General features: G+C 43.0%; 1 protein-coding gene across 2 annotated transcripts in view; it reads left to right on the top strand.

The window, feature by feature from the left end:
* Positions 1–24,065, top strand: part of MGLL (monoglyceride lipase) — a 61,591-nt gene that overhangs the window by 18,908 nt on the left and 18,618 nt on the right. For both annotated transcript variants that reach the window (XM_041425991.1, XM_041425990.1), the window contains exon 3: positions 1,845–1,951. In XM_041425991.1, coding sequence (XP_041281925.1) covers positions 1,845–1,951 — 107 coding nt within the window. The remainder of the gene's footprint in view (positions 1–1,844; positions 1,952–24,065) is intronic.

The raw sequence follows: 24,065 nt of genomic DNA, 5'->3' as shown, positions 1-24,065 counted from the left end.
TAAGAATTTCCTGGAAGAGATCTCTTTGCCAGCTTCCCATTAGATTGCATTCACTAAGTGCCATTTACTCATAAATTCAAATAACATTTCTTTGAGAAATGAAGGGCTATATTCAGTCAGCCAAGTTGCACCTTTATCTCTGTGCCTAGTCAGAAGAAACAAATATAAGTCCCCTAAAGAGCTTAAGTAAGACATGGAGCAAGGAAGCTGTCAAGCTTGAAGGTGCTAGGAGGTCTGGGAGTAGGAGGAATGGCAGAGACACTTAGCCTGGCTGAGTCTGTTGCATATGAGGACAATAGGCCCACAGGAAAAAAGTTAATATTCTCCACTGAATGAGCAATGTCTCACTTTCTTCAGTACTTGGAGGCATAATAATAGATCCTGCACTCCAGAAATCAGTCTGCCAGGTGCATTGATAACTTGATGAATCCATTGATCAGGGACAATGATAAAGGAAGGAATGACTGCTCCACACGGATTGTTTTGCAACCTTCAGTGACACTAAAGAGGATTTGTAAGGCATAGCAAGTTAAATATGGCACATGACCTAATGTCACCCCTGCTAATTGGTGTTAGACAGATACCAGAGCATCTTTGCCTTGTTGCTTTTGTGTTTGCATTGGACTCTGGATAGATGCTCTTTTAAATTGTCCAGCTGGGCAAATGCTTTAAAGTAGGTGCTAATTAAACAGCTAGGACAGGAGTTTCTACATCATCCAACATGTTTTTTAAGTTTAAATATATTAAGACCTAAGCAGTTCATTGCTGTGAATACACTGTCTAAAAAGGTATTCAAAGCCTCAATTAAGATAAAGTTGAGGAATTCCCTAGCTGTTAACTGCTGTCATTGTTTTATGTTGTCAGTTCTTGTAATATTTCACTGTTCATGTACTGAAAATGTCAAACTTGTAGCTTTCAAATGGTTTTGTGGTTGCTGATGTTGCAATGACAAATGGTCCTTTTAAACAAAAAAGTTATGTTTATGTTGCTAAAACTGGATTTTAAATAGTCACCTGTCAAATCCAGCAGAACTTCTGTCATCTCATTGCTACTTCTGCTATAGTTCTGACCCAAGTCTATACTAATTTTATCTAGCAGAAACACTGGAGAGGTTCAAGTTCAGTCACTTTCATTTGATGACATTCCAGTAAAAGTAAGGTATTATTCATAAAACTGGAATATTCAAAGACAAGTATGTGCAAAAATAAGTGTCTATTAGACTAGTTTTTTATTATCTTGGTCTGCACAGTAAGAGTCACTTTAATCATAGAAGTGAAGCAACTGTTTTGGGGCAGAAACTGGAATGGTAAAATTACCATAGTTGAGTCAAAATATAAAATTCCAAACTCCAAGCAAAGTGCTGGAAACCTATTCTTTGGCTGAAATTCTACCTTTGAGTGTTCTGGAGCATCAGTCAATGTTTGAAGATATAAAGTTAAGGACAGTGTTGGTATTTAAATCACACAGAGATACCAGTCCCAAAAGGAACAGATGGCATCACTTACTGGAGGAGCCCCGCAGAGCCTCCAGCCCCCATGGAGATATCCAGCTCAGGGACTGATGCTGATGCCCACCTGCATCTTGAACTTGCAGCATGCTGGCTCTGGCCCATGGGCAGCTGCCTTCCCTGTAACCCATCCTACAACAACCTGTCGAAGGCCAGGTCGATGGCAGGCCAGGGTGACAGTGGTTTCCCTGTATTCAAGCTCTGCAAATTCTTTACCTGCCTGGTGTTTGCTGATATCTGAAATGCTGTTGCTGAATTGAACGGTTTCCCTTGCAGCTCTGCAGCGTTTGCAGGGTGATTGCCACGTTACTGATTTGTACATTGATGCTCCATTTAGGGCCCTGGTGTTCATTGCCCATGGCGCTGGGGAGCACTGCGGCCGCTACGATGACTTGGCCCAGAAGCTGACAGGACTCAACTTGTTTGTGTTTGCCCATGACCATGGTGAGTAGCCTAAAACTGTACTTGATTTACAGCAGCTCAGGCCTTTGCTGAAGTAAATGCTATTACAGCTACTCAGCAGTGAGAGAAGAGCCAATAAAATATTTACAACCAGACATAAATGAAAAAAGGATTATCTGTTGCTCTGTCAAGATCTGCATATTGAATCTGTAAAAGCTATCCTGTTTGCTTTGAGTTTTCCTTAACCTTTTGACCTCACTCTAAGGGATTATTTGTTCTTCACCTGTCTCTTGGGGGTGAAGTGGTATTGCCCACTGTGGAAGTGGGACTAGGAGCCACTTCTGCTCAATTCACGGTCAATGTCCTAAGTGATCCCAGACGGAGGCTGAAATGTCAGCATAGCTTTCAGATACTGATACAATGAGACAGCTGCACCCTTGAGACATGGAGAGGCAAGAAGACATCACAGACACCTTTGGGCACATCTCCACACTCCAGCAGAGAGACTGGAGCTGGCTGTGCATGCCTCAGCTCTGAGAGAAGCCCTCGGAGGAGGTGCTAGGCTGTGACAGCACAGCAGCACCCCTTTGGCCCTCAGCCAGCAGGGTGGGGCAGTGCTGGGCCAGGTACACTTAGCTGTCCCTGCCTCTTCTTGCTTGATTGTCTTTGATCTATGCCCCAAGTTGTGATGGAGATGTGCTGAGGTGTCACCAGGTCTCCTGCAGTGCATGGAGACATCCCAGCAACGTATTTGAACCACCCATCCTGGTTCTCTGGTAGCCTCATGTCACACATCGCCCTTGCAACTTCATAACTTCCTTGTGCTTGGAGATCTTTGCTTTGATTTTATCATTGCAGACTACTGCTCCCTGTGACAGCCATTCCATCAGTATCAGTATCAGCAAAATGAATCAATGGGATTGATGATGGCAGCAGACAAAATGCAAGGCCAGATTCTGAGCTGGCAGGTTGAATGGGATGAATCTTGGTGTAAATCTGATGTCCTTTGGGCGGATTATCCACTGACATTGGGAAGTAAACTGCAATTTACTTGGCTGAAGCCAAGACTCAAACCTGTCCCTAGGTCTCCTCAAAGACAGGACTGTTTAACTTGAGTTTAAAGATCCTGAATGTACATGAGTCATTGCACCATTTATCTGTGAGAGGAAAGGCAAAACCGTACTTAATCTTGGTACCAAGGCTTTCCCTTGCTCTTGCTCTTGTGACTCACTTTTGATCGCAGCACTGCACTTGATATGCAGAAATGACCCCTATATTTTCTCTGAAAAACAGAATATCTAGTCCTCAAGACAGCTTGCAAGGAAAAGAAATAAAACCGATGTGACTTTTTTTTTTTTGGAACAATTGATCACATGCCATTTTTGAGGCTGGCTTTGCAAAGAGAGTTGACCTGTGCAGAAGTATCCTAACTCAGCACCTAAGTCTCTTCCTCCCTGTGCAGGTAGAATGTTTCTGAGTGTTGATTCATTCATTTTTATGCCATTCCTTCCAAGCTGGAGGTAGGCTAGCAGGAGTCTGCAGTAATCCCAGTGGGAAGTGTCTCTATCCCCCTCTGTTTGTCTGTATGGCATAAAGTTCATGGGAAGGGGGATGGAACAGGCCCCATGCTGCTGTTAGCAGACCACAGCCAGGCCATACACAAAGTGACTGAACTCCAGGACACACAAGCAACTTGTTCAGTCTCCATGAGCCTGTCAGGGATTGCAGTTGCTCTCTGTGCATGCTTAACACCATGCCTTAGCTCTTCTTTCCCATAAAACTTTATAAAGGTTTTGAGAAGTAGGGTTAAAATAGCATTAATTGAAGCAACAAATGGAGAAGAAATGATAAAATATTTATTTATCAGATGGATTTGATATAGACAATACTTCCTCTGTTGATGGAGACAGGTTTATGTTCCTGTCAGGCATGTTTTGTGCTGTGTGACTATTTGCTCTCTTTTTCCTTAAATATCTTTTTTGCTAGAGAAAATAAATATTTCTTGGTGTTTCAAGGTTTTTTTTGGTTTTTTTTTGGTTTTTTGTTTTGTTTTGATTTTTTTTTTTTTTAGAATACACTAGTATTGCTGGATTAACCAGTGCAATTAGTACAAACGTGGCTCCTCGGGTCAGTTAACAACTTTGTTTTCCCTGTCAGACCTAAAGTTTTGTTTGTAAATTCCGTTTTCCTGATCAGTAGAGAGGAGAGAGTGAAAAGGAACCTGAAAGCAGAACAATGGAAACACAGTTGTGTTACACAAAGAGCTGATGTAACTGAGCCTTAATTCACTGTAAGTTAGAAAGACAATTAATATCTTTTAGGATCTGTATAATAATCTTTGCACTTAAAGAGGCAACCACCAAGGATAAACTTTGATGAAATACAAATTATAGCCCGAGCTAAATGCCAGTGAAAGCTGAAGGACATAAATGCCTCCATTGCTAAAACTGCTCTGGTCAGACTGGGAAATTTGAAGTTTTCCTCCAATATTTTATCTATTCCAAATCACATCAGCAGTGTGTTTCCTTTTGTGTCCTTTCCTTTGGATGTCTTTGGGTAATATCAATTATTTAATTGTGTTAGCGCTGTAATAGCTGTCAGCTCCCTTCCTCATACCATGGCTTTTAGTCATGGGAGCTCAATATAGACTTCCTGACCTGGATATTTGTTCGGGTTCTGGTATTCTCATGGATAAAATTCCCAATACAGGTGCATTATCCATGAGATCATTAACGCAGTTCCTCAGCGTGGCAAGTGAGATTTCCCAAATGACCTGGGAAGTTACCAGGTTTGGACTGTGTGTGACATGACTGATTTATGTTGTGTCTATCCTTCAGTCAAAAGAAGGAAAAATAATTTCCATTTTTATTGCTGACTCTGTAGGAGCTCACACATGGGCTCTAAATCTTGCCAGAGGCTGCTCTGCATCAGTGTTTCCTCTTATGCAAAAAGGTGCTTCACAGAGTAACAAACACTCTGTGCACTCCAATTTGTGTCTTAGTATTGCCCCTTAGTGTAAGGTACCTCTGGCTCACTTTTCTCAGTATGTGAAGATTTGAACATTTACTCTTTGGGATATTTCATTGTAATCACAAGACTGCTGGACCTCATATGTATGTATTAGAAATTTTCCATGGTGACGGTGGAAATTGAATTCCAGAAGACCTCTTAACCTTACCTTACATCTAATATTTTTAAATGGCTTTAGTTTATATCAGCCCTGTGAAAGAGGAAAATGGAATTTCTGTGTAACACAGCATTTTTTTTTCCTATGGTCTCTTATGAGGTGTTTTTAACAGGCAGGTAACTGCTTCCCATGAATTCTGGGTTTGCTTGGCATGCAGCTTCATGATGGCAGAGTTAAGGCTGCTGGAATGACCTTGCTATTTCTGCAAGTTTAGGTATTTTGAAACAACATCTCACCTTTTCAACTTCATTTCTGTTTTGCTATTATTTTATTATGGCAAGATTCTGATTACAAAAGAAAGAGACAAACAGGTTATTGGACATCAATTTAAGAAAGCTCTCAGAAAGAGTAACTGTGTGGGATTCATCAAAGTGGAGTGATATTGCAGTTCTTCAGTCAGCTGCAGATTGCAGCTCCTTTAGTTTTAACACAGTAATTTTAGGGATCTGTAAAGCTGAGAGCCAAGGAAAACAAGAATAAAGGCTAGAGAATGTGGCTTTGTTTTCTCATACCAAGCATTTTGAGTTGGTAAAGCACATGATGTTCCAGCCACCCTCATCTCTCTTCCTGTAACATCTCATTTGCTGAGATCTAATGCACTATGGTTGCATTACGTTGCCAGAGCCCAGAAAAAACACAATTTCACCTTCAAAAGTACATGTCAACTAATAGCAGCCAGAAACACATTTGCAAGATACAGGGACCACAAAAATGTGTTTACTTTTTTCTTGCATTTTTTAATCATAGTTGAAATTAGCCCTCTTTTCCACTTGTACTTGCTCATGCTACTTTCAGGTATTGTGCCTGTTTTACATAAGGATGAGGAGGATAGAATACTCAGCCCTAGCCTGGTGGCAGTTCCTAGTCACCAGATACACTTTCATCCTACTTTCTCCAGGAGGAATAAACCCTCTACCTGTCCTGGTACATGAAGACCTTTGACCCTTTCACCCTTTTTGAAGCTGTTGAGTTTCCCACTCTCGAGTTATGTTTAATGTCAGATCAAAGCAGAGGGGAAGGTTGCAGCTCTAACAGCTTATTCACATTCCTTAGATGTTTCTAACTGAAGTTCAGCTTGCTTTGGCAGCCCTGCTGCTGCTGCTTTGTGTGTGGTGAGCATTTCTGATGGGTTAGCAGGTCCCTCTCAGACACCCACTGGTGCTTCTTCTCTCCATTAAATTTTTCAGTGCTTTCTCTGTTTAATGAAGGATTTATTTCTAAAATGTAGAAAATAGCTGGAGCAGATATTTTTAAATGCACCAAATATTAGCTGCTTTTGTTTTGTTTTTTTCCAAGTGATTGCTATGTTGTTCTTGCAACTGTTAAAAGACCATTTTGTTGATGAGAACAGAAGGCTTTTATTTATTCATAGCACTGGGAAGGATTGGTCTACACAGAAAGATTAAAAAGAGCTAAACATGGTCAAACTGAGAGTGGAAAATGACCAAGAAGGATGTCAGAATTAATAAGAACAAGAGTTAGGGTAGCACTGCAAGTGTGAAGCAACAGCTCACGTACATTAGCATGCAGGAATGTTCTGGACAGCAGCATTCCCTGACACTGTGATTGGGAAGGCTCAGTGCAGTATCCAGGATGGAGTCAGGAAAGCCTTGGCAAATGTTATTTGGAGCTGGTTTGCCCATGGAGCAGCACCACTGCTCCTTGGTGCTGGGTATGGGCCCATTGACCCACAGCAGGGAAGGTTTGAAGTGCTTTTCTGCAGAGCTGTGGGAAAGAAGGGCACTTACTGTTTCCTTTCCTTTGACAGGAGGCTTACAATGGGTTGTGGGCATTTTCACTTTTTTCCAGCTGGAGCTATAGGTTCCTCTTACAGGGGACCCACAGGAGATGGCTCTTCACCCTGGCTGGCAGAGCACTGCCAGTGCTGTTTTATCCCTGTTTTGACTCCCTACTCGGTACAACCCCAAACCTTTCCCTGCCTTTCCTTCTCCAGATGTTGAATGAAGGTAGCAGACAGGCTTATCGGCCTCCCAGGCAGTGGTGAGGAATGCTACCCCTGTGTGGGGCACCCAGGAGCTGTGAAACCACAGCATGCAATTGCAGGATGAGAGTTCAGATACTGAAGTACACCATGGAATTCCTTAGGCAGTGAGACAGCCCTGAGACCTGGAGAAAAGTCATCCTATAAACAAATAGCTAGAGAGTAAACTTAGTTCTGCCTTCCTTCTCTAACTCTGTTTTGGCTGTGAGGATTCTCATGGAAAGAGATGAGCTGGGATACCACCCTGCAGCTACCAAAGAGCTCGAGGCAAAGTGAAACCACTTGTTTCTGAGCTTCAGCTCTTCTGGAATCACTGATCTTGTAACTCTGGATCTCAGAGCTGCAGACACAGCTTGCTGAGGAAACTAGGTCATGCAGTTTTAGCTCTTTGAAATTATAGAAATAATAAAATTATTGTTACAGCTAAGATGCAATTTTTCCCATGCACTGAAAAAGCTCTTGAACACAATCTTTCAACTGGACAGTCTATTTCCCTCTGCTTTCTCCTAGTTTGCTGCCTGAACCTGGGTTCTTTTGGTGGTTGGGAGATGGTACCTCCCAGAAGGACCACAGCTCATGCAGGAAAAAAATCCTCTGGATACACCTCCTATAACATAATGATGCTGAAATGTGCCCATAATTGTATCATAACACAGTGTAGCCCTAGGGGAGTATCCTGTGGCACAACAGGCAGTTGTAAGCACTTTGAGATGGGCTTTATTAAATGGAGGTTTCCACATTATTCTTGTTATTTTTGAGGAGATCATTACAGACTTCTGCAGCCCAGTTCTTGCCCTGGTGAAGTGATCTCTGCTGCTTTAGCCCTCACCCTTCATTCACACTGGGATCACACGGTCCCAAATCTCTGCTTGCACCACATGGCATCATTCAGAGCAGTCAGAGTTGTTTCCATTTGAGAAATTTGAAAGCCAGGACTTGGAAAGACAAATGCAGCCTTTGTTTTTTTTTTGGTTTTTTTTTTTGTCGTGTGAAGGCAGATGAAACAACACTGTGAGGCCAGGAAGCAGCTAGACCACAGCAAACTAAAAATAAATAAACAGTAAGGCTCCACACAGCTGATGTGTCTGATGGAGCACGCATATGCAGCAGTGTAGTGTTTTGCTTTAAATGTCTGGGTTAGGAAAGGTGCAGGGGATACTCAGAGGTGTTTCCTCTCTACTTCACTCAGGGGGATGAGACTTTATTTTTTTCATGGACTTCCCTGCTGATGTAAAAGTGGGGAAAACATAGTCTTGCACCAGTCTTTTAGGCAAGGGAGTTTGGAAATTGTCAGGACTGGATACACCTTTAGCACAGATGGATAGAAGAAAGAGCACCTGAAATCAGACACATAGTGTCATCTACTCTGGGCTATGAAAACTTGCCAACAACACCCAGGCTGCTCAAAGAAATCTATTTGTTTATCTGACCCTGACCAATTATTATTTTTTAAGTCATATTTAATTGTGGTACAGTCAGTGTGGTAAGACAAGTTAGCTCCATGCTACAACCCAGAGCTGGATGCAGACACTGTTGGGATAGGGAGTAAGACCATGCAGATGTTCCTTCATCCCTGCCCCTCTATGTGGACATCACTAGATGATCATGTTGGGCTGCAGCAAAGGTTGCAAAAGAATGCTTGTGGTTTCCTCAGTTACTCTGCTCCTCCCAACTGCCCAACCATTTCCTCACTGCTTTGTATCCACCCTGTAACAAAAGGTTATTGAATAAACAACATGTCATCCAGTTGAACAGGATCTTTGGCTCAGGCCCTGGCAGAACTGAGCTCACTTGTCATCCAGCACAGATGCGGTGAGAGCTCTTAATCCAGTCATGCCCTGTTCACCTTCTGGCATGAGCCAGTCTCTTTCCTCACTACATCAGGTGATGGGAAGAAGATGCTGGAGAGCCAGCTCCCCTGGCTTTGTTTCAAGCCCTTTGTTATGAGGGAATCCCTTTTGGGTCACACTGGCTTTTTAGTCCAAATGAAATGGGCCAGGCAACCCACCCCAGTTCTCCTAATAATTCACTGCTTACTAATGAGCAGGGGGAGAAATGTCAGTTGGTCATTCCATGAGACTGGACATCTTCTCAGCAGCTGCTTCTTGAACAAAGCCTCGCTGTTGGCCTTCGCACAAGGAGGCGTGAGGCTGGAACAACAGTCCCAGTGAGTGCGGACACGGCAGCAGAAGGAACAGAGTGCTCCCTTTGAGCACAATGGCTGAGCTGGGCCTGTCAGCGCTGCCCACTGCCCAGACCGTGCTCCTCAGCCTGTCACTGCTAACTTTTAACTGCTGACAGACAGACAGCATCACAGAGGAAAGACGGGTCATTCTTTCAGGAAACTTAAAAGGCTTTTCCTTCCCATGAGGGTTGAGTGCTTCTGGCTTCCCTTCCACAGTTTTGCCTCTCAAATGAGAGATACACTCCATGAGAGGAGTGGACCATTCAATTTGTTTTTCATGTGGTGCTGAAAATGTTGGGCCTAAATAATAGGCATTTTGAATCAGTGGTCCCAATAATCAGGGATAAAACATCCTCTTTTTGGTTTCACTATGGTGAATTTGAGAAACTAAAGGGGAAATAGCCCTGACTGAACTCAGCTGATTTCATCTTACAATCTGTTGTATCACTCTTGTTATTTCAAGATTCCGTGCAGTTGTCATCTGTACTCAGTCTTTACCTGTATAAATTAATCCCCAAATCAAGGGTCAAATTCTGCTTTCACAGCTGCTCATATAAATCCAGGATAACCCTGTCACTATATCAGAAAGCAAGTTCAAGCTGCAACTTGTAATTGCATTTCATATTAGTGCAGAAGGGCTGGCAACCTCATGGTATGTTTTCAACAGCTTACTTGCTCTCCCATAACCAGCTCTGCAGGCTGTGGGCGTGCATCTGCATGCAAGATGCTTGAGGGTGGAAGGACAAGGACCAGATGGTTATTAGAGCTAAGGCTGAGAGAACAGATCCTTTTATGTTTCCAGCTATGTCTGTTATCTGGGGCTACTAGACAGATGTCAAACTTGCTTCAAACTTTGTTCCTTGACTGACTTCTGTGGCAGGACATTAGTTCATACCTTCAGGGACTCTGACCTCAAGAAGCATCAGAGGAATGTGTACTCTTTAAGGGAAAGAAAAACAAATCATAACATCAGTAGGCCTTTTTCATTAATGGTATGGATGATGGGATGAAGAGCACTTTCAGCCAGTTTTCAGGGTGGAAATTGAGCATATGCTGGAAGGCTGCTATTCACAGGGACCTTGACATGCAGAAGAAAGGGACTGGCAGGGACCTTGTGAAGTTTCAACAAAGACTCTTGGGGAGTTCTGCATCTGTGGTGGAGTAACCCCATTCAGCATTAAAGGCTGGGCACTGAATGAATGGAAAGCAGCTTTGCAGAAAAGGACCTGGGGATCCTCACAGACAAGCTGAACATAGGTCAGCAGTGTGACCTTGTGGTGGAGAAGGCCACCCCATACTGAGCTGTATTGAAAGATTATATTCAGCAACCAAAGAGAAGTGATTATTCTCTTCCATTCAGCATTTTTGGGACTACATCGGAAACACTGGGTCCAATTTGCTCCCCAGAAAATGAAAACATTGACATACTGGGCCAAGGCCAGAGGAGGGTTGTCAAAACAATTAGGGTACTGGAGGACAAGATGTACAAGGAGAGGCTGATAAAACTGGGCTTGTTTAGCCTTAGAAGAGAAGGAATCTTTAAGAAGCCTTATTTAGGCTTAGAAGAGGGGATCTTGTTGCTGTCTACAAGTCTCCGGTAGAAGCATGTGGTGACAGCAGAGCCAGGCTCTTGGAGGTGCCCAGTGATGGAATGAGAGGGAAGTGACACAAGTTACAGCTCAAGAAATCCCAATTATGTACAAGAAAAAATGTCTTCACCACGAGGGCAGTTAAATGTTGGAGCAGGACCCAGGGAGGTGGAGATATCTCTAGCCTTGGAAATATTTAAAACCCAGCTCAATAAGTCCCTGAAAAACCTGGCTGAATGGGAAACACTTTGAGTAGGGGCTTGAACTAGATCACCATACGTCCCAGCATCAGTTGTTTTTTATGAACTACAGAGCATCCTAGCTGCTAGTATTTGGGATGTTACTTCTGAAAATAAAACATGGAGAGTTTTGAAATGGGTGGAAAAAAACCTTCTTAAAAGCAGACTTTAATAGTACCTATGGTTAAAAACAGCTTCATCTTCAAGGAGAGGCTTTTTGACATTTTTGCACTATGAGAAAAGAAAGCATGTTTATTTCCAACTTTACAGGAACAATTTTTCCATAGCAACAGCATTTCATTAATGTGTCTAGCTTTCCTATTGTTTTTCAGATGTCTTATTTGCATGAAGTTGTTTCAGAAGCTAATTACTGATGATTCCTCACCTACAAATTATCTTCATACAGGTGTGGACTTTGTCATCCTATTGACTACAAATGACTGTTCCAAGTTACTGGACACCCTTTGAAAATTAAAGAAAAAAACCACACTTTGTTTATATAACTCCAGATGGATTAAAGCATTATTTGGATTCCTTCAGTATCTTTTTAGATAGATAACATGAGTTAAAGGAGCACACTCCAGCTCAGATTAGTCCAGCTCAGATTAGTGCCTGTTTCAGCACTAACCTGGAGAAGAGCCTTGTTAAGGAGTGGGGTGTGTGAAGAGAGCTCTTATTTCCACGAGCAAAGGCAAGGGACAGGCAGATTTACAAAGAGAAGTAAAACATATAACCAGTCAATAAACGCCCTGAACGTGCAATTTCATCTTCATTTTTTATGCTCTTTGTGCTCTGTCTACATTGGAAACAGAATAAAATCCTTCTTGCTGAACTGAAAGGTCATAGTATCAGGGGAAAGGATTCACTAAAGCAGCAAAATCTTCCAATAAGAGAACGGTTTTTCCTTATAGCCTCCTTCTGAAGTCATGGCAAGGCTCACTTAAGTTGCATGCATTTGTGTGTTTTGATCAAAACTGTGGCACTTAGCCTATTTTTCACCAAAACTTGCTATTAACAGTCTCCCTGGGCCTACTCCAGGCAAACCTACCATACTGTGTGTGTTGGCACAGTGTGAAATGCCAGGAGCTGGTGCAGGGTCTCCACCAGCTCCAGACTCCTTCTAGGCATCAGCCTCTTACAGCTTCCTGTTCCTTCATGGCCCAAGCTCTTGAGTTCCAGAGCTCCACTTGACAAAATAAAGATGCACAAGCAGCCTATATACTGCTTTTCATAATTTGTAGTTCTAGTGTTCATTGTTTGTTTATTTGTTCATTCATAAAGTGTGGCATGTTGTTCCAGAGCTGGAATTTCTGATTCCAGCTGGTGGATTTTCTCCCTGCTGATTTTCCTGGGAGAAGCTCTATTTGTTACAGATGATGAGTAGACCTTTTAAGGGACTCTCAGAAGTCCTAAAACTAATAGACATTTTTTTAATAACAAAAGACATAGCGTTTAAAAAAAACAAAAAACAAAACAGAATGTTCTCTATCAGTGCTTCCAAACAAATGCATATTGCAGCAGCAAGCCCCAGAAGGAAAATAATCAGTGAACAATAAGAAAATTAATCCTTTGTTGATTCACATATTCAGGTTCTTCCCCCTTCAATATGTCCAAGTGTTGCAGAGAAACAGGTTTGGTTATGCAGTGTCTGGTGGATTTGGTTTAATTTAATAGTGCTTCTCCTATTGCACTTTCATTTTCAATGTTAAAAGAGGGCATTTATTTTATTATTAAGACATATTCCTGTTAGCAGCAGGGGCAGGAAGACACTCCCTGCATTATTCAGGCATTTGTTCCTGCAAGCAGCATCCTCTGTCTTCTTCACAAGTTGTCAAAGATCAGTTTTTAACCAAGTTTGGTTGCCAGCACACACTGTTGCTGCTGAGCAGGCTGTTCCAGGCTCTTGCTCCTCTGACTCTTTGAAGGTCCTCACTTTGTGTCCCAGTGTATTCCTGCCCACGTTAGGGCTGGTTGCCAATGTTTTTCTCTTCTCCATCTATAGTTACCCACAACATGTTAATTCAGAGCATTTCTCTTTTGGTTGTCTGGAGCCTGGCAGAGCATTAACATAAACTGCTGTCATTAACTGATGTCTTTCACTTCTGTGCCACACATCCCATGACCCTTCCCTGGTTCTGCCTCTTCTTTCCTCTTTGAGACATCAGCTGTTCCCTGCTGAGGGATCAGATGCCATCAGCGTTGCCCCTCTCTCCTTCAGGGGTGGTGCCAGTCCCTGCGTGCCCAACTCAGCACTGCAGCCTCTCATTTCTTTCAGAATGCCTCTGACTTAAAGGCAAGTTTATAATATGATTCTTATGTAGTTTGGGGATTTATTTCTTAGTTGCTTGAGCCTTAATTGCTTCTGTGCTGCTACACACTGAGTACGTGCTTGCATCCTCTGAAGGCAGTAGCTAAATGCCACTAACTTCAGTAGGACTAGGATTTGACTCATAGGTTTTCAGGCTTTTTTTTTCCTATTTTAGTAAAAAACTTGCATATCTTGAACTATTATTTTAGAGAATAAAATATCATTTTAGCATTTAAAGTGTACAGAGAGCTATACAATCATAGTTGGAGCTTTAGGAAAATTATTTCAGAATTTTAGGAAATTAACTTTGATAATTGAAAGCCTCTGGCAGTGTGATCCTCTTCACTTCTGAGGTCACTGGTAAAGTAAAGCAAAACATCTGCTTAACCTCTGGTTCATTCTCCAACCCAGATGAGATTCTCCAGCATCCCAGTAACACTCCTTTTGGCCTTGAGCCTTCTTCAGAATAACAAAATGAGGATTGCAAAAGGTCTTACAAAACCTAAGGCCACCTGGAAGAAGTCTTACCTGAAGATGTGTGTGGAGCTCACTTTGAAGTCTTGAGGGAGCCAACTACCATGGGGGGATTTTGGTTCCATAATGTACTAAGACATCAAATAAGGACGCATCAGCCCACTTCTGTAAGTAACAGCCAGTCCTCAGATGGGAGCATGTCCTGTCTGTGCCACCTGTGGCCAAATTTTAGTGACCTACACTAGAAAAGCTCTTTTACTTATATTTCTGAAGACTTCCCTGGATTTCACATCACTTTAATCTGGCCTATGTTCTGATATGTTCCAACAGTGCTGCAGTTTTAGCTGTGGGTATCTTGTGCAGGTTGTCCTTCCTGCAGTCCGATGATCAGTCCTGTATGGTTCAGATCAGGATGTGGCTCATTCTGTATCACAGCAGTAGGCTATGCAAAAAGGTCTTTGGAAACACCACTTGGCTCTGCCAAAGGTTTGTCTTGGCTCTCAGGAATAACACTTCACCTTAGTATATCTCAGGTTATTAATGAAACCATCTGAATGTGATGTTGACCCACTTCCAGAGAGCTTGCAGCTGAGAAGCTCTGAGCTCCAAGAATGCAAAACCATTACTGTGAATGGTTCTTCACAGGCTGAGAGGAAGATTCAGCCAGTGAATAGAGCAGCTTATAATAAAACATCTCACCAATATTGAAAGGGATGAGGCAGAAAAATAAGAAAGGTTAAATTGCACCTGTATAGCTTTTCCTTATATCCAAATTCTAAGCAGGTTCTTTCAGAACTGCTAAGGAATGGGCTGTGGATGGAAAATAAGCAGTCAGATGGCAGGTAATTACAAGCTGCTTGACCAGTTTGGTAGTTACACATCCTTTGGTTGAATTTGTCTTCAGGATTCCACCTGGAAACTCAACCACTTCACCAACAATGCAGGAAAGTTACTGTGTCAGCCATTCTAAGTTGTTCTAAGCCTGTGCTTTACTCCATCCTTCATCAGTATTGCTCCATGAATAGGAGAAACCTGTTCTAACCACAAGGTGAGATTTCCCGGAGCATTGAAACTGATGATGCAGAGTCTGTCCTGTGGCACTCGAGGGTTAATTTCTCTGAAGATACTGTCTGCAGATTCAGTTCATGGGGAGAGCTGTTATACCCACAGCATCTCTAATGCTGGGATTTATTCAGGGCTTGGCAGTACTCTCTAATCTGAGAATTCTTGCTTAGCTACAAAAATAAAGTTTAAAAAAAAAAGTGCTGAATTGTAGATGGTACAAAGACTAATGCTCTCAACCCAGCTCTCTTAAAATTGACATTCTCCTTGCTACATTTATTTTCTGGTTCTGAATTTATCCAAGACAAAGCCTGCTGACAGATCCTGGCAGTTTTTCTAATGCTACAGAGCGGGCAGCCTGACCCATGGTGGTGCCAAGTTCACGCTCAGCTCAGCAGAGGGCTGGGGGAAGGGAGAGGAGCCAGAGGACACTTGAGAACTGACCCTGCCTGATACCACCTGTACTTTTGGCTACAGCCCTCTGCCTTTCCATGAACCTTGCACCTCTCCTGCCCAGATTCTGTAGAAAGCTCTCCCTGAGCTGCAAATACACCCTTGCTGGCTGGTGGTGAAGTAGCTCTCACAGCTCAAAACCAGCATTTGGGTCTGTAACCTTCAATAGCTCAACACTTGTATCTGTGCATTGTTTACTGAACTGTAGACCTGCCAGCCAGGATTCATTGCTTACTGTCACCCAGCCATGGCTTGACATGAGTAATAGAGCACAGAAAGCAATAACCTGCCAGTTTGATCCTGTTTGTTTTGTAAATATATATATATATAGTGAGGAGAATTTCAGAGTTGCAGTGGGGACAGTTACAGAGAAAAGGGTATGAAGTGGTAAAAAGCAGCTGAAACACTAACTCTGAAATCAACCTCTATCAGGAAAGGACAACAGCTTTGCTGCAAGACAGATTTAGGGGAGCTATTTTCTGCCCTGCCACTTCCCCGTGACTTCCCCCGTGCACCATCTAAATGCCACTCTGCCATGAGCCAACTGGCAGCATTTGTGCTCTGGCACACTGGGCAGGATTGACCCACCCAGGCATGCTCCCTGCCAGACCTGCTTAACCAGGAGGTTTTTTCCTTAATTGTGCTGCTCTCAGATCTGTTAGCGTTTGAGTGAGCTCTGTGCGGATGTACCCTGCTAAAAAAAAAAATAAAAAATTAAAAAAGCCTGTCCTTATTTCAGATAATCCACCTGCTGCTCACCCATTGAGCTGGTGCAAAGTGAGTATAAAAACCTATTGGCTGTGGGAAAGTGGTATTTCCTTCGTGCCTTGTCAGGAACAGGGACAAATCCCATCTAATGAGGGTGGCACTGCCATGTGGCAACAAGAAGGAGTGAAGCAAAAAGCGAAAATCTTTTTAACTCTGTGAGAAAGCGCCCTTTGGACAGGGTGATTGAGAACTGGAAGTGCAACCCATGGAGAGAGCTGACCCTGAATGAAGGGTCTTGAGATCTCAGGTTTGTTAATGAACTTTTGGCAGATTAATTGGTAAAACACCTTACTCGTATCCTAGAACACAAGTCACTCTTTTTAGAAACATTATTATTCATTTGCCAGTTGCTTAAAAAATTATATAACCAACAATTCTGTGCCAAGATTGCTTTGGAATAGAGAAATGCTGTATTCTGGTGCCAAGAATCTCACAGACTAAACAGAACCCACTGGGAGCCCTTGCTCTAGATGGGAACTCGTGTTTATTTTAACATGTAAATAAATTGGATGAAAAATGGGTCTTTTAAATTCTTTTTTGTTGTTGTTGATTATTGATGTGGGTCCCCAATGGGTGGTCTGCACGGAGAGGAACCTTTTGAAGAGAGCTTGAAAGGAAGCTGTGTCCGTCTCCCAAGACATTCCTCAGCAGCATGAAGAGAGTTCTTACATGATCCAGCTTTCGTCTTCTTTTCTTTGTGATGCCTAAACTACTGTAGGCAGGGAAGAATTAGTCTGTCTTTCCCAAAATTAATTGATTTGATTGTTTGCTCAAGCACAGAGCTACCCAAGGCTCACATCTGGATTGTGCAGTGTGAGAAGCTGGGCTGATGCTGCGGCAGTGTGCGGGGCAAGGCTCCCTGCTCAGCCACTCCATTCACTTGGAGCACTCTTCCAGGGGAACAGTCAGGAGGGCTCTGCACACTCCCAGGCAGGCCAAAGGGAACCATCTTTAAACAAACAGAAGAGCAAGAAATGAATGCCTTTGTTAAGGAAATAAATGGAAATGTTTTCTAGTTGAACAAGCTGTCATTTAGGAGTTAATAGCATGTGCGTGTTGGAGAGGCAGCCCACATGCCAGCCATGCTTTGGATAAATGGGCAGGGAAGGGGAAGGGGAGTGTGCAGTTCCACTTCAGCACTCCAGAAGTTTGGGTTTTTTTCATTGAAAATCCTGACATTTTGAATTGGTGTCCCAGCTGTTTTAAAACTGGAATTTGGATCAGAAAGTTAATGCAAGTGGATTTTCATCCTTGTTTACAGCTAGGAAAAAGTACAGTTTGCACCCTTGTTTTTTTAATTTATGGGATTAAAACAAGAGAAGAAAATTATATATGTTTTTAAAGCTAAAATAAAATACCAAGGGAGATATCCCTTGGCTGCTTGCCTCTTCCACTGAAGTGATATCTCAAGTCACATGTGAGGAGCAGAAAACAAGCTCTTCTCTGCTCTTAGATCAGCAGCATATAGATCAAATGAACTTGTGAGACCCTGGATTAACTCCAGCAAAGTCCATGCATTTTTTCTGCGGTATTTGGGCATTGATACCGATTCTATGTCATGCCAGAATAAGTCTTTGAAGACCAATTCCAATACTAAATAATGTCACCTCACCAATTCTTCAGGAAATTATATGCTCCTCATGAAAAAGAGCAAAATCTCAGTGCAAAATTGCAAGAATAACTGTTAAAAATTACGGTGCCTTATAAAATTTATTATAGTCCCTAGATAAAATCCCTTAGTGCTTGATTAGTGTCTCTGACTCCTTAGAGCCACTGTAAGTTGTGTTTTGCTGATTATATATCTTATATTGTGTTGTGATCTTCATCCCGTTGGAGAAGCAATTAGACAGGAGTCATTTCATTCATCAGCAAAAGAAACTCTTTGTAGAGGAGCTCAACAGCTACTCAGCCATCTACACTGGCTTTGTGCAATGTTTTCAAACCATTGATCCCAGCAGCCTGGTAGAAAAGGATTTTTCTCCCAGCTGTCTTCTGCTTTTATGTTCTTAAGGGCTGGCTGGGGAGGTGGTGCTGCAGAAGGGCCTGAGGAAGAAAGTGGAATACTGTTGTGAGTATTTGTGGAAGAGGAAGAGGTTTCCATATTCCTCTTTCATGGACCTTAGCCTCACCAGCCACGCCACAGCAGCTTCCTGATTTTGTGACAGGGATGACAAAGCTGCCCCACTCCAGGCAGTGTGGGAAGTGACTGTGGCCTGTGCAGGTTTTCATACTGCCTTGGCCCCTTCATCTCATGGCATCCCATGAGACACTTGGGTTTCTAGCCTGGCCACAGTGACTGCTGTTTGTAAATGCAGCTCCTTATTTTGCAACACAAACACTCAGATGGGTTTTTTCAGCATGTTTGCATGAGCAACATAATGTTCCAGGAAGACTTTTAAGGAACCACAGTTCAGAGCCAAATTCAGCAACTGCATTAGAAATGGGCAAGTCTTCTAAAGCCAAAAGAACCATGTTTGTATCCATTAGAGAAGAATTGGCTCTTAACATTGACAGAAACAGTTTGCCTTGTTAGCCAGAATTAACGGCTGCTCTGATACATACCAGGTCATTTTGTTTGTCATCTCTGGAGTACAGAAAAGATTTCAAATGGCTTTAGCAAGATGACTGGTTGTCTGCTCCCTAGCAATAAGGCACAAATAATTTTAGTATAGAAAATTGACTGTTGCTTTTTTTTTCCCTAACCAAGACAACAAACAATATATCTCTGTGTGCACAATTCTAAAAATATCTCATCTCTGCAAATGTGTCTCTGATGTGGGAGGAGAATGCTTTCAGTTTGCTGCACTCTTTGTGTGAGGCAAGTGAATAAAAACTACCCAGCAAATGCTGAAAGGAAAATTATTTTGCTAACCTTGGAAGAGAAGAGAGAAGTTGATGGACTTGTGCCTTCAAGACAAGGCTCTCTTTTGGTCAGAGTGAGGCAGAATCCACCTGTAGTCTTTGTAACATGCTTCATACATAAAACACCCAGGGTAAGGGTAATTCTTTTGGGCACCATATCTAGTGGTTGTATAATGTGCCTGTGTGGGAAAACCCAGTGTGTTCACTGCATCTCTGCTGGAGGTGATAAAGAAGGGATGCCCAGGACTACCCAGATGTTGGTAAGGATAAGCATATGTTGAGGGGTATTTCAGGTTCTCAAAGAACATAAAAGTGGAAGCAGTGGTGAGAAAGGATCTTCTCCTTTTAGTTCCTAATGGTTCCCATCTGATGTGAAAGTAATCTTCCTGGGAAAGACCATAGGCTTGTGTCAAACTAGTGTTTGTTCCAGTGGAAACCAGAGCTGTGGGAGAGGAGGAGAGTGCACAGCTGAGGCTCAGTCAGGTGGACACTGAGACACTCAGCTCCAAGGTTTAGCTACAAAATAAGCACAGCAGCTGACCTAGATGGCAACCTGATCAGAGTCAAGGGAGCATGACCTATGTTCTAAATCCTAGGACAGCTTACCCTGCTCTCTCCTGGCTCGTGTGTCTCTGTCCTGGTGCCAAAGCTCTCCACATGCAGCAAAAGGAAGGGTAGGTAGTAGGTACAGATGGAGGGCAGAAATTTCATAGTGCACTCTGTGCATCAGACTTGATTTGGTTGAAGAATAGAAAAAAATTGGGGAAATCAAACAGGAACAAGCTCCCTTACTGTGATAAGTCTGTTCTGAGGGCAAGAAAGATGCTTTGTTGAGCAGGAATCAGCAGGATGATCTCTGAGGTGCTTCCTCTGTGTATTTGTTCTGCCAGTGGAACATTTGCTTTATGTGTTACTGACAATACAGGCACAGCCTGTTGACTTTTCCAGATGTTAATTGTCCTGCTTTGAAGATTCTTCCTGTTGTTTTAGTTGTTTGTGTGTCTGAATGGTGGATTAGATGTACTGCTTGTTAAACAAATAATTAAACATTGAGGGCTTTGAAATCCAGTATGTTTAATTAATGAGCTTTTCTCACTTGATGAAAAAGATGTGTACTTAAACCATTACAAAACAAGTATAGTTTTTTAAGTAGTGAACTGTTATGACAATTTGAAGTGTTTACTATTTCATTAAAAATTTTTTCATTAAACCCTAAAAAGTCACCAAGCAGAAAATCAAGGCTTCACAGAATATCTGCTATGTTGCCTTGTGTATTGTCTCCCCAAATTCTCCATCTATGTGCTTTCTCCAAACTCCTCCTCTGCAAAACCCTGCTGCCTTATAGCCTGGGATTAGAGTTAATTATTACTTTTAAATCTTGCTGTACCTTGGACCAAGGTCTGTGGTGATGCCCTGTGGTGCTGGTGCTGTACAAGTACTGGAAAAAAAAAATAAAAAGAAGCAGTCCCTGCTCAGAGGAGTTTTAGTAGAGCTCATAAATACAGGCATCAGCTGCAATGCCTTGTGACACACTTCATTAACTGCTGCACTGGCTGCTAAAGCTGAAACACTCTGGAAAAGTTATCTGCTGCATCTTGTGCTCTAAGTTTTATCTCCAAGTCTGAATGTATTTTGTAAAGGGCAGAGAGGAAAGCAGAGGCAGGCAAGGGTCGCTGTCTCCCAGTCTGTGGGGTTGGGATATAAAGTGAGCTGCTGAAGTGGTGCTTTCCCATGGCACTGGGGTCTCAGGATAGGTTTGGAGACCATCATAGTGAGATGCCCACCTGAGCAAGCAGCTGCAAGCTCAGGGAGATGGTGGGTGAGGCAAATTACACCTTGTGCACCAGAAGAACCATCCACATTTCTGTCACTGGCATCTCCCTCCTGTGGGCTCCAGACCCAGCATCATTCCTCTGCGTGGGTCACCTGCAGAGGGAAAGCATCTGAGCACCATGAGAATTTTTAATTATGTGTTTTATTCCCTAAACCAGACAGCAAGCAGGACAGAACTATGCTCGTGTCTCTTACCAGCAGCATGACCTGTGGTGGGGTGAAAACAAAAAAAGGTGAGGTAGGCTCACCTTCCCATACATCACAGTGTCCAACACCGGTGAGAGGCCCATTTCATCTCCAATTTTGGTCAGAAAATAGAAGCAGAGGACTTCAAGAATAAAACAAATCTTTCCAAAAGCTAATAATCACATAATAGCTTATTTTCCAAAAGCCATTTGGGCATTTGCTTCAAATGGACCTATGAGATTCCAACAAGCTTATTGATGAACGAGGCAGTGAAAGAAGAGGATTTTCTACCTGAGCTTGGCTGTGGGCTCTAACACAAATCCTTCTGCTGCACACCACTCTCTGTGCTGTAACGAGCTGCTGCCCACTGCTGTGGCAGTGCCAGTGCTAAGGCAGCAAAATCACCTTTTCTGGCCTACAACAGCTCTTTGGGAACTGACTCACATCATGAGCCAGCTTATTAAATCAAGTGCTCCAGCACCAAGCCTTGCTGATGATGGCCCCTCTGCCATCATTAAGACATCTTTTTCCAGAGTGGGGCTCTGAGGTACCAGAGCTGCTCCTCAGCTGTGTCTGGGAATCACTGAATTCACAGTGGTGGCACTTCTCACCTTTAACCACTGAAAACTCCTGACACTCCTCTGTTAGTACCATTGCAAATCAAAATGTGTCTGGGCTGAGGGAGTGGTTGGCCTGGAATTCCTGACCTAACCCCTGGCTCTGCCTGTTCCTGATTTTCCCACTCTAAAATCCTGGAGTTACACCTCTAGAGAGGAAAACAGATATTATTGATGAGTCCTGAGGTAGGAGTCAAGCTCTGCATTCTTCCTGATTGTTTCTACCATCTGTTGGCAGGGGAGAACATCTCATCCTACAGTGGTGGTGTTCTCACTACAATAAAAATGGATCCCTTTCCCCCAAAGCTGGAAACACCAAAATATGTGAAAAGTCAAGATACAAATTCTTCCTGAAAAATTACTGTTCCCTAGGCAGATTTCTCCTGTCCTCTGTTTTATGACTTTTCCATAATAAATAGGGGGCAAAGGCTGAAAAAACAACATGGTGCATAATTTCTGCTTTCCCATGACTATAAGCTTTAAGGAGCAGCACTGACATTGGTGAATTTACAGCACCATAGCTGAACTCAACATTTGCCCTGCATTGCCTTCACCTCATTTTCCATAGCAAAATTTTCCTGCCAAAGGTCAGAGGGTCAATTCAGTCCTCACTTGAGCATCCAGGGTCAGGCTCCATTTTTGTCAGGAGGGTTGAGCACTAGGAAAGAGAAACAAATACGTATGGTGTGTGGCTTCTGTAAAAGTTAGTGTTTAGAACAACACCAGGGCAGGTATCTGAGGGTGGTCAGGGTGTGCTGCCACATTCACCATCCCCATGGTGCCTCCGAGGGCTGCGGGCTGAGGCACCCCACAGTGTGCAGGGACAGGCACTCCCAAGCTCTCCTCTCTGCCTAATATTCTTCTGGTCTTCTTTGCTGCATTTGAGGACAGACTTCTTCAGCTCTGATGTGGCCCCACAGTCCCAGCACAAAAGCATTGTGCTGGTGGAGATCCAGCCCAGGTCCCCTCATCAGACTCAGTCTGCCCAACAAACCCAGAGCTGGGCTGCTCATTTCTTCAGGCAGTTCCCATTTGGCTCTTAATGAAGGGAAAGGAGTGTCAAGTTGGACTGCTTTTTATTTACATGTTTTTCAGGATATCTCCAATCTGAACAGGACGTAACCTTTTTTTGAGGCATGTGAGCCAATGTCAGCTGAAGAGCCTGGCTGCTTTGGAGTGGTTTTCAAAAGCAAGCCCCACAGCATGAGAGAATATGGGATTTGAGGAATGAAGGGACTTGTAGAAGTATGTATTTCCAGGGTCGCAGGATCTGTTATGCAGGCAGAGTGATATTTACATGGTTACAACTGACTCCCCAGAGACTTCACACCCTCAAATACTCCATCCCTGAACTCTCAGCTTTGTCTTTCTGTGCAGGCAGTCAGTATTATTTTATCCAGAGAGATGTGTAGTTCTGAAGGATCTATAATCATAGGTGGAATCACACTCTGAAGTCATGCTTTCTGACAGGAATGACTGAGTTGTTTGTTGTTCTTGACTCCCTGGGGCAGAGCCACAGTCTGAGCATGCTCATGCTGAAAATAGAGGGAAAAATTTAATAACTGACATACTGGGCCAGATGATCAAGCCTTTATTCAGATTTTGTTTGAGCAAAATATGTTATTTTGCAGGTGTGTGTTTGGTTGGAAATAGATGCTTAAATCTCCTAATTCTAGATTTGCAACTTGAAAATATGTGGTTTGGATTCTCACTTTTAAAGATTCGTGGAAAGGGTGCCTGCAATTAGGTCAGTATACACAACCTGAAATGATCACTGAGCCACTGCACAAACACAGTACTTGCAGTGAACCACACAAGCTGGGTGTGAAGACAGATAGATGGAAACAGATTAAAAGCTTTTGGATACTAAGTGTGCTGTGAGGATGTGCACCAGCAGTCACAGCTCTGTGCACTGCACCTCGCACTGCCCTGCTGAAACCAGGAGCCCCTGTGGGAATGCTGGGATGAGGAGCTCATGGAGCTGTGATTCTTGGACACTGCTCTGTTGTCACCCTTGGCGTTGTGTCACTTGGTGTGGAGCAGTCTCTGGGTAGTTCCAGTTGCTAGGGGAAGGTGGTTCCCCTCCTCGTGCACCCACTGTTTTGCCACTGGCACTGTGGAATCACTACAGCAGATTTATTCCCAGCAAAACCCAAAGATAATAGCTTTACATCAGGGATGAACCTGACCTTTCATTCTTAATAGCTCTAAAGGCAAAAGATCAGAGAAAAACACGTCAATATGCTTGACTGTATTGATGTTTGGTTGTGCAAATATCTTTCATCTAATGGAAGAGGTCTTAGTTCCTCACCCTGAAATTTGTCAGCTGGGGAATTCAAACTTGCAATATACTCATTCACTGGGGGAACAAGTTTGGTTTCTTGGAGGGGA

The sequence above is a fragment of the Onychostruthus taczanowskii genome, unplaced genomic scaffold, assembly GCF_017590055.1.
Source record: "Onychostruthus taczanowskii isolate IOZ18803 unplaced genomic scaffold, ASM1759005v1 scaffold9, whole genome shotgun sequence".
In the NCBI taxonomy this organism is placed as follows: Eukaryota; Metazoa; Chordata; class Aves; order Passeriformes; family Passeridae; genus Onychostruthus; species Onychostruthus taczanowskii.
The sequence above is the reverse complement of the archived record's forward strand: the minus strand, read 5'-3'. Positions and strand labels throughout refer to the sequence as shown.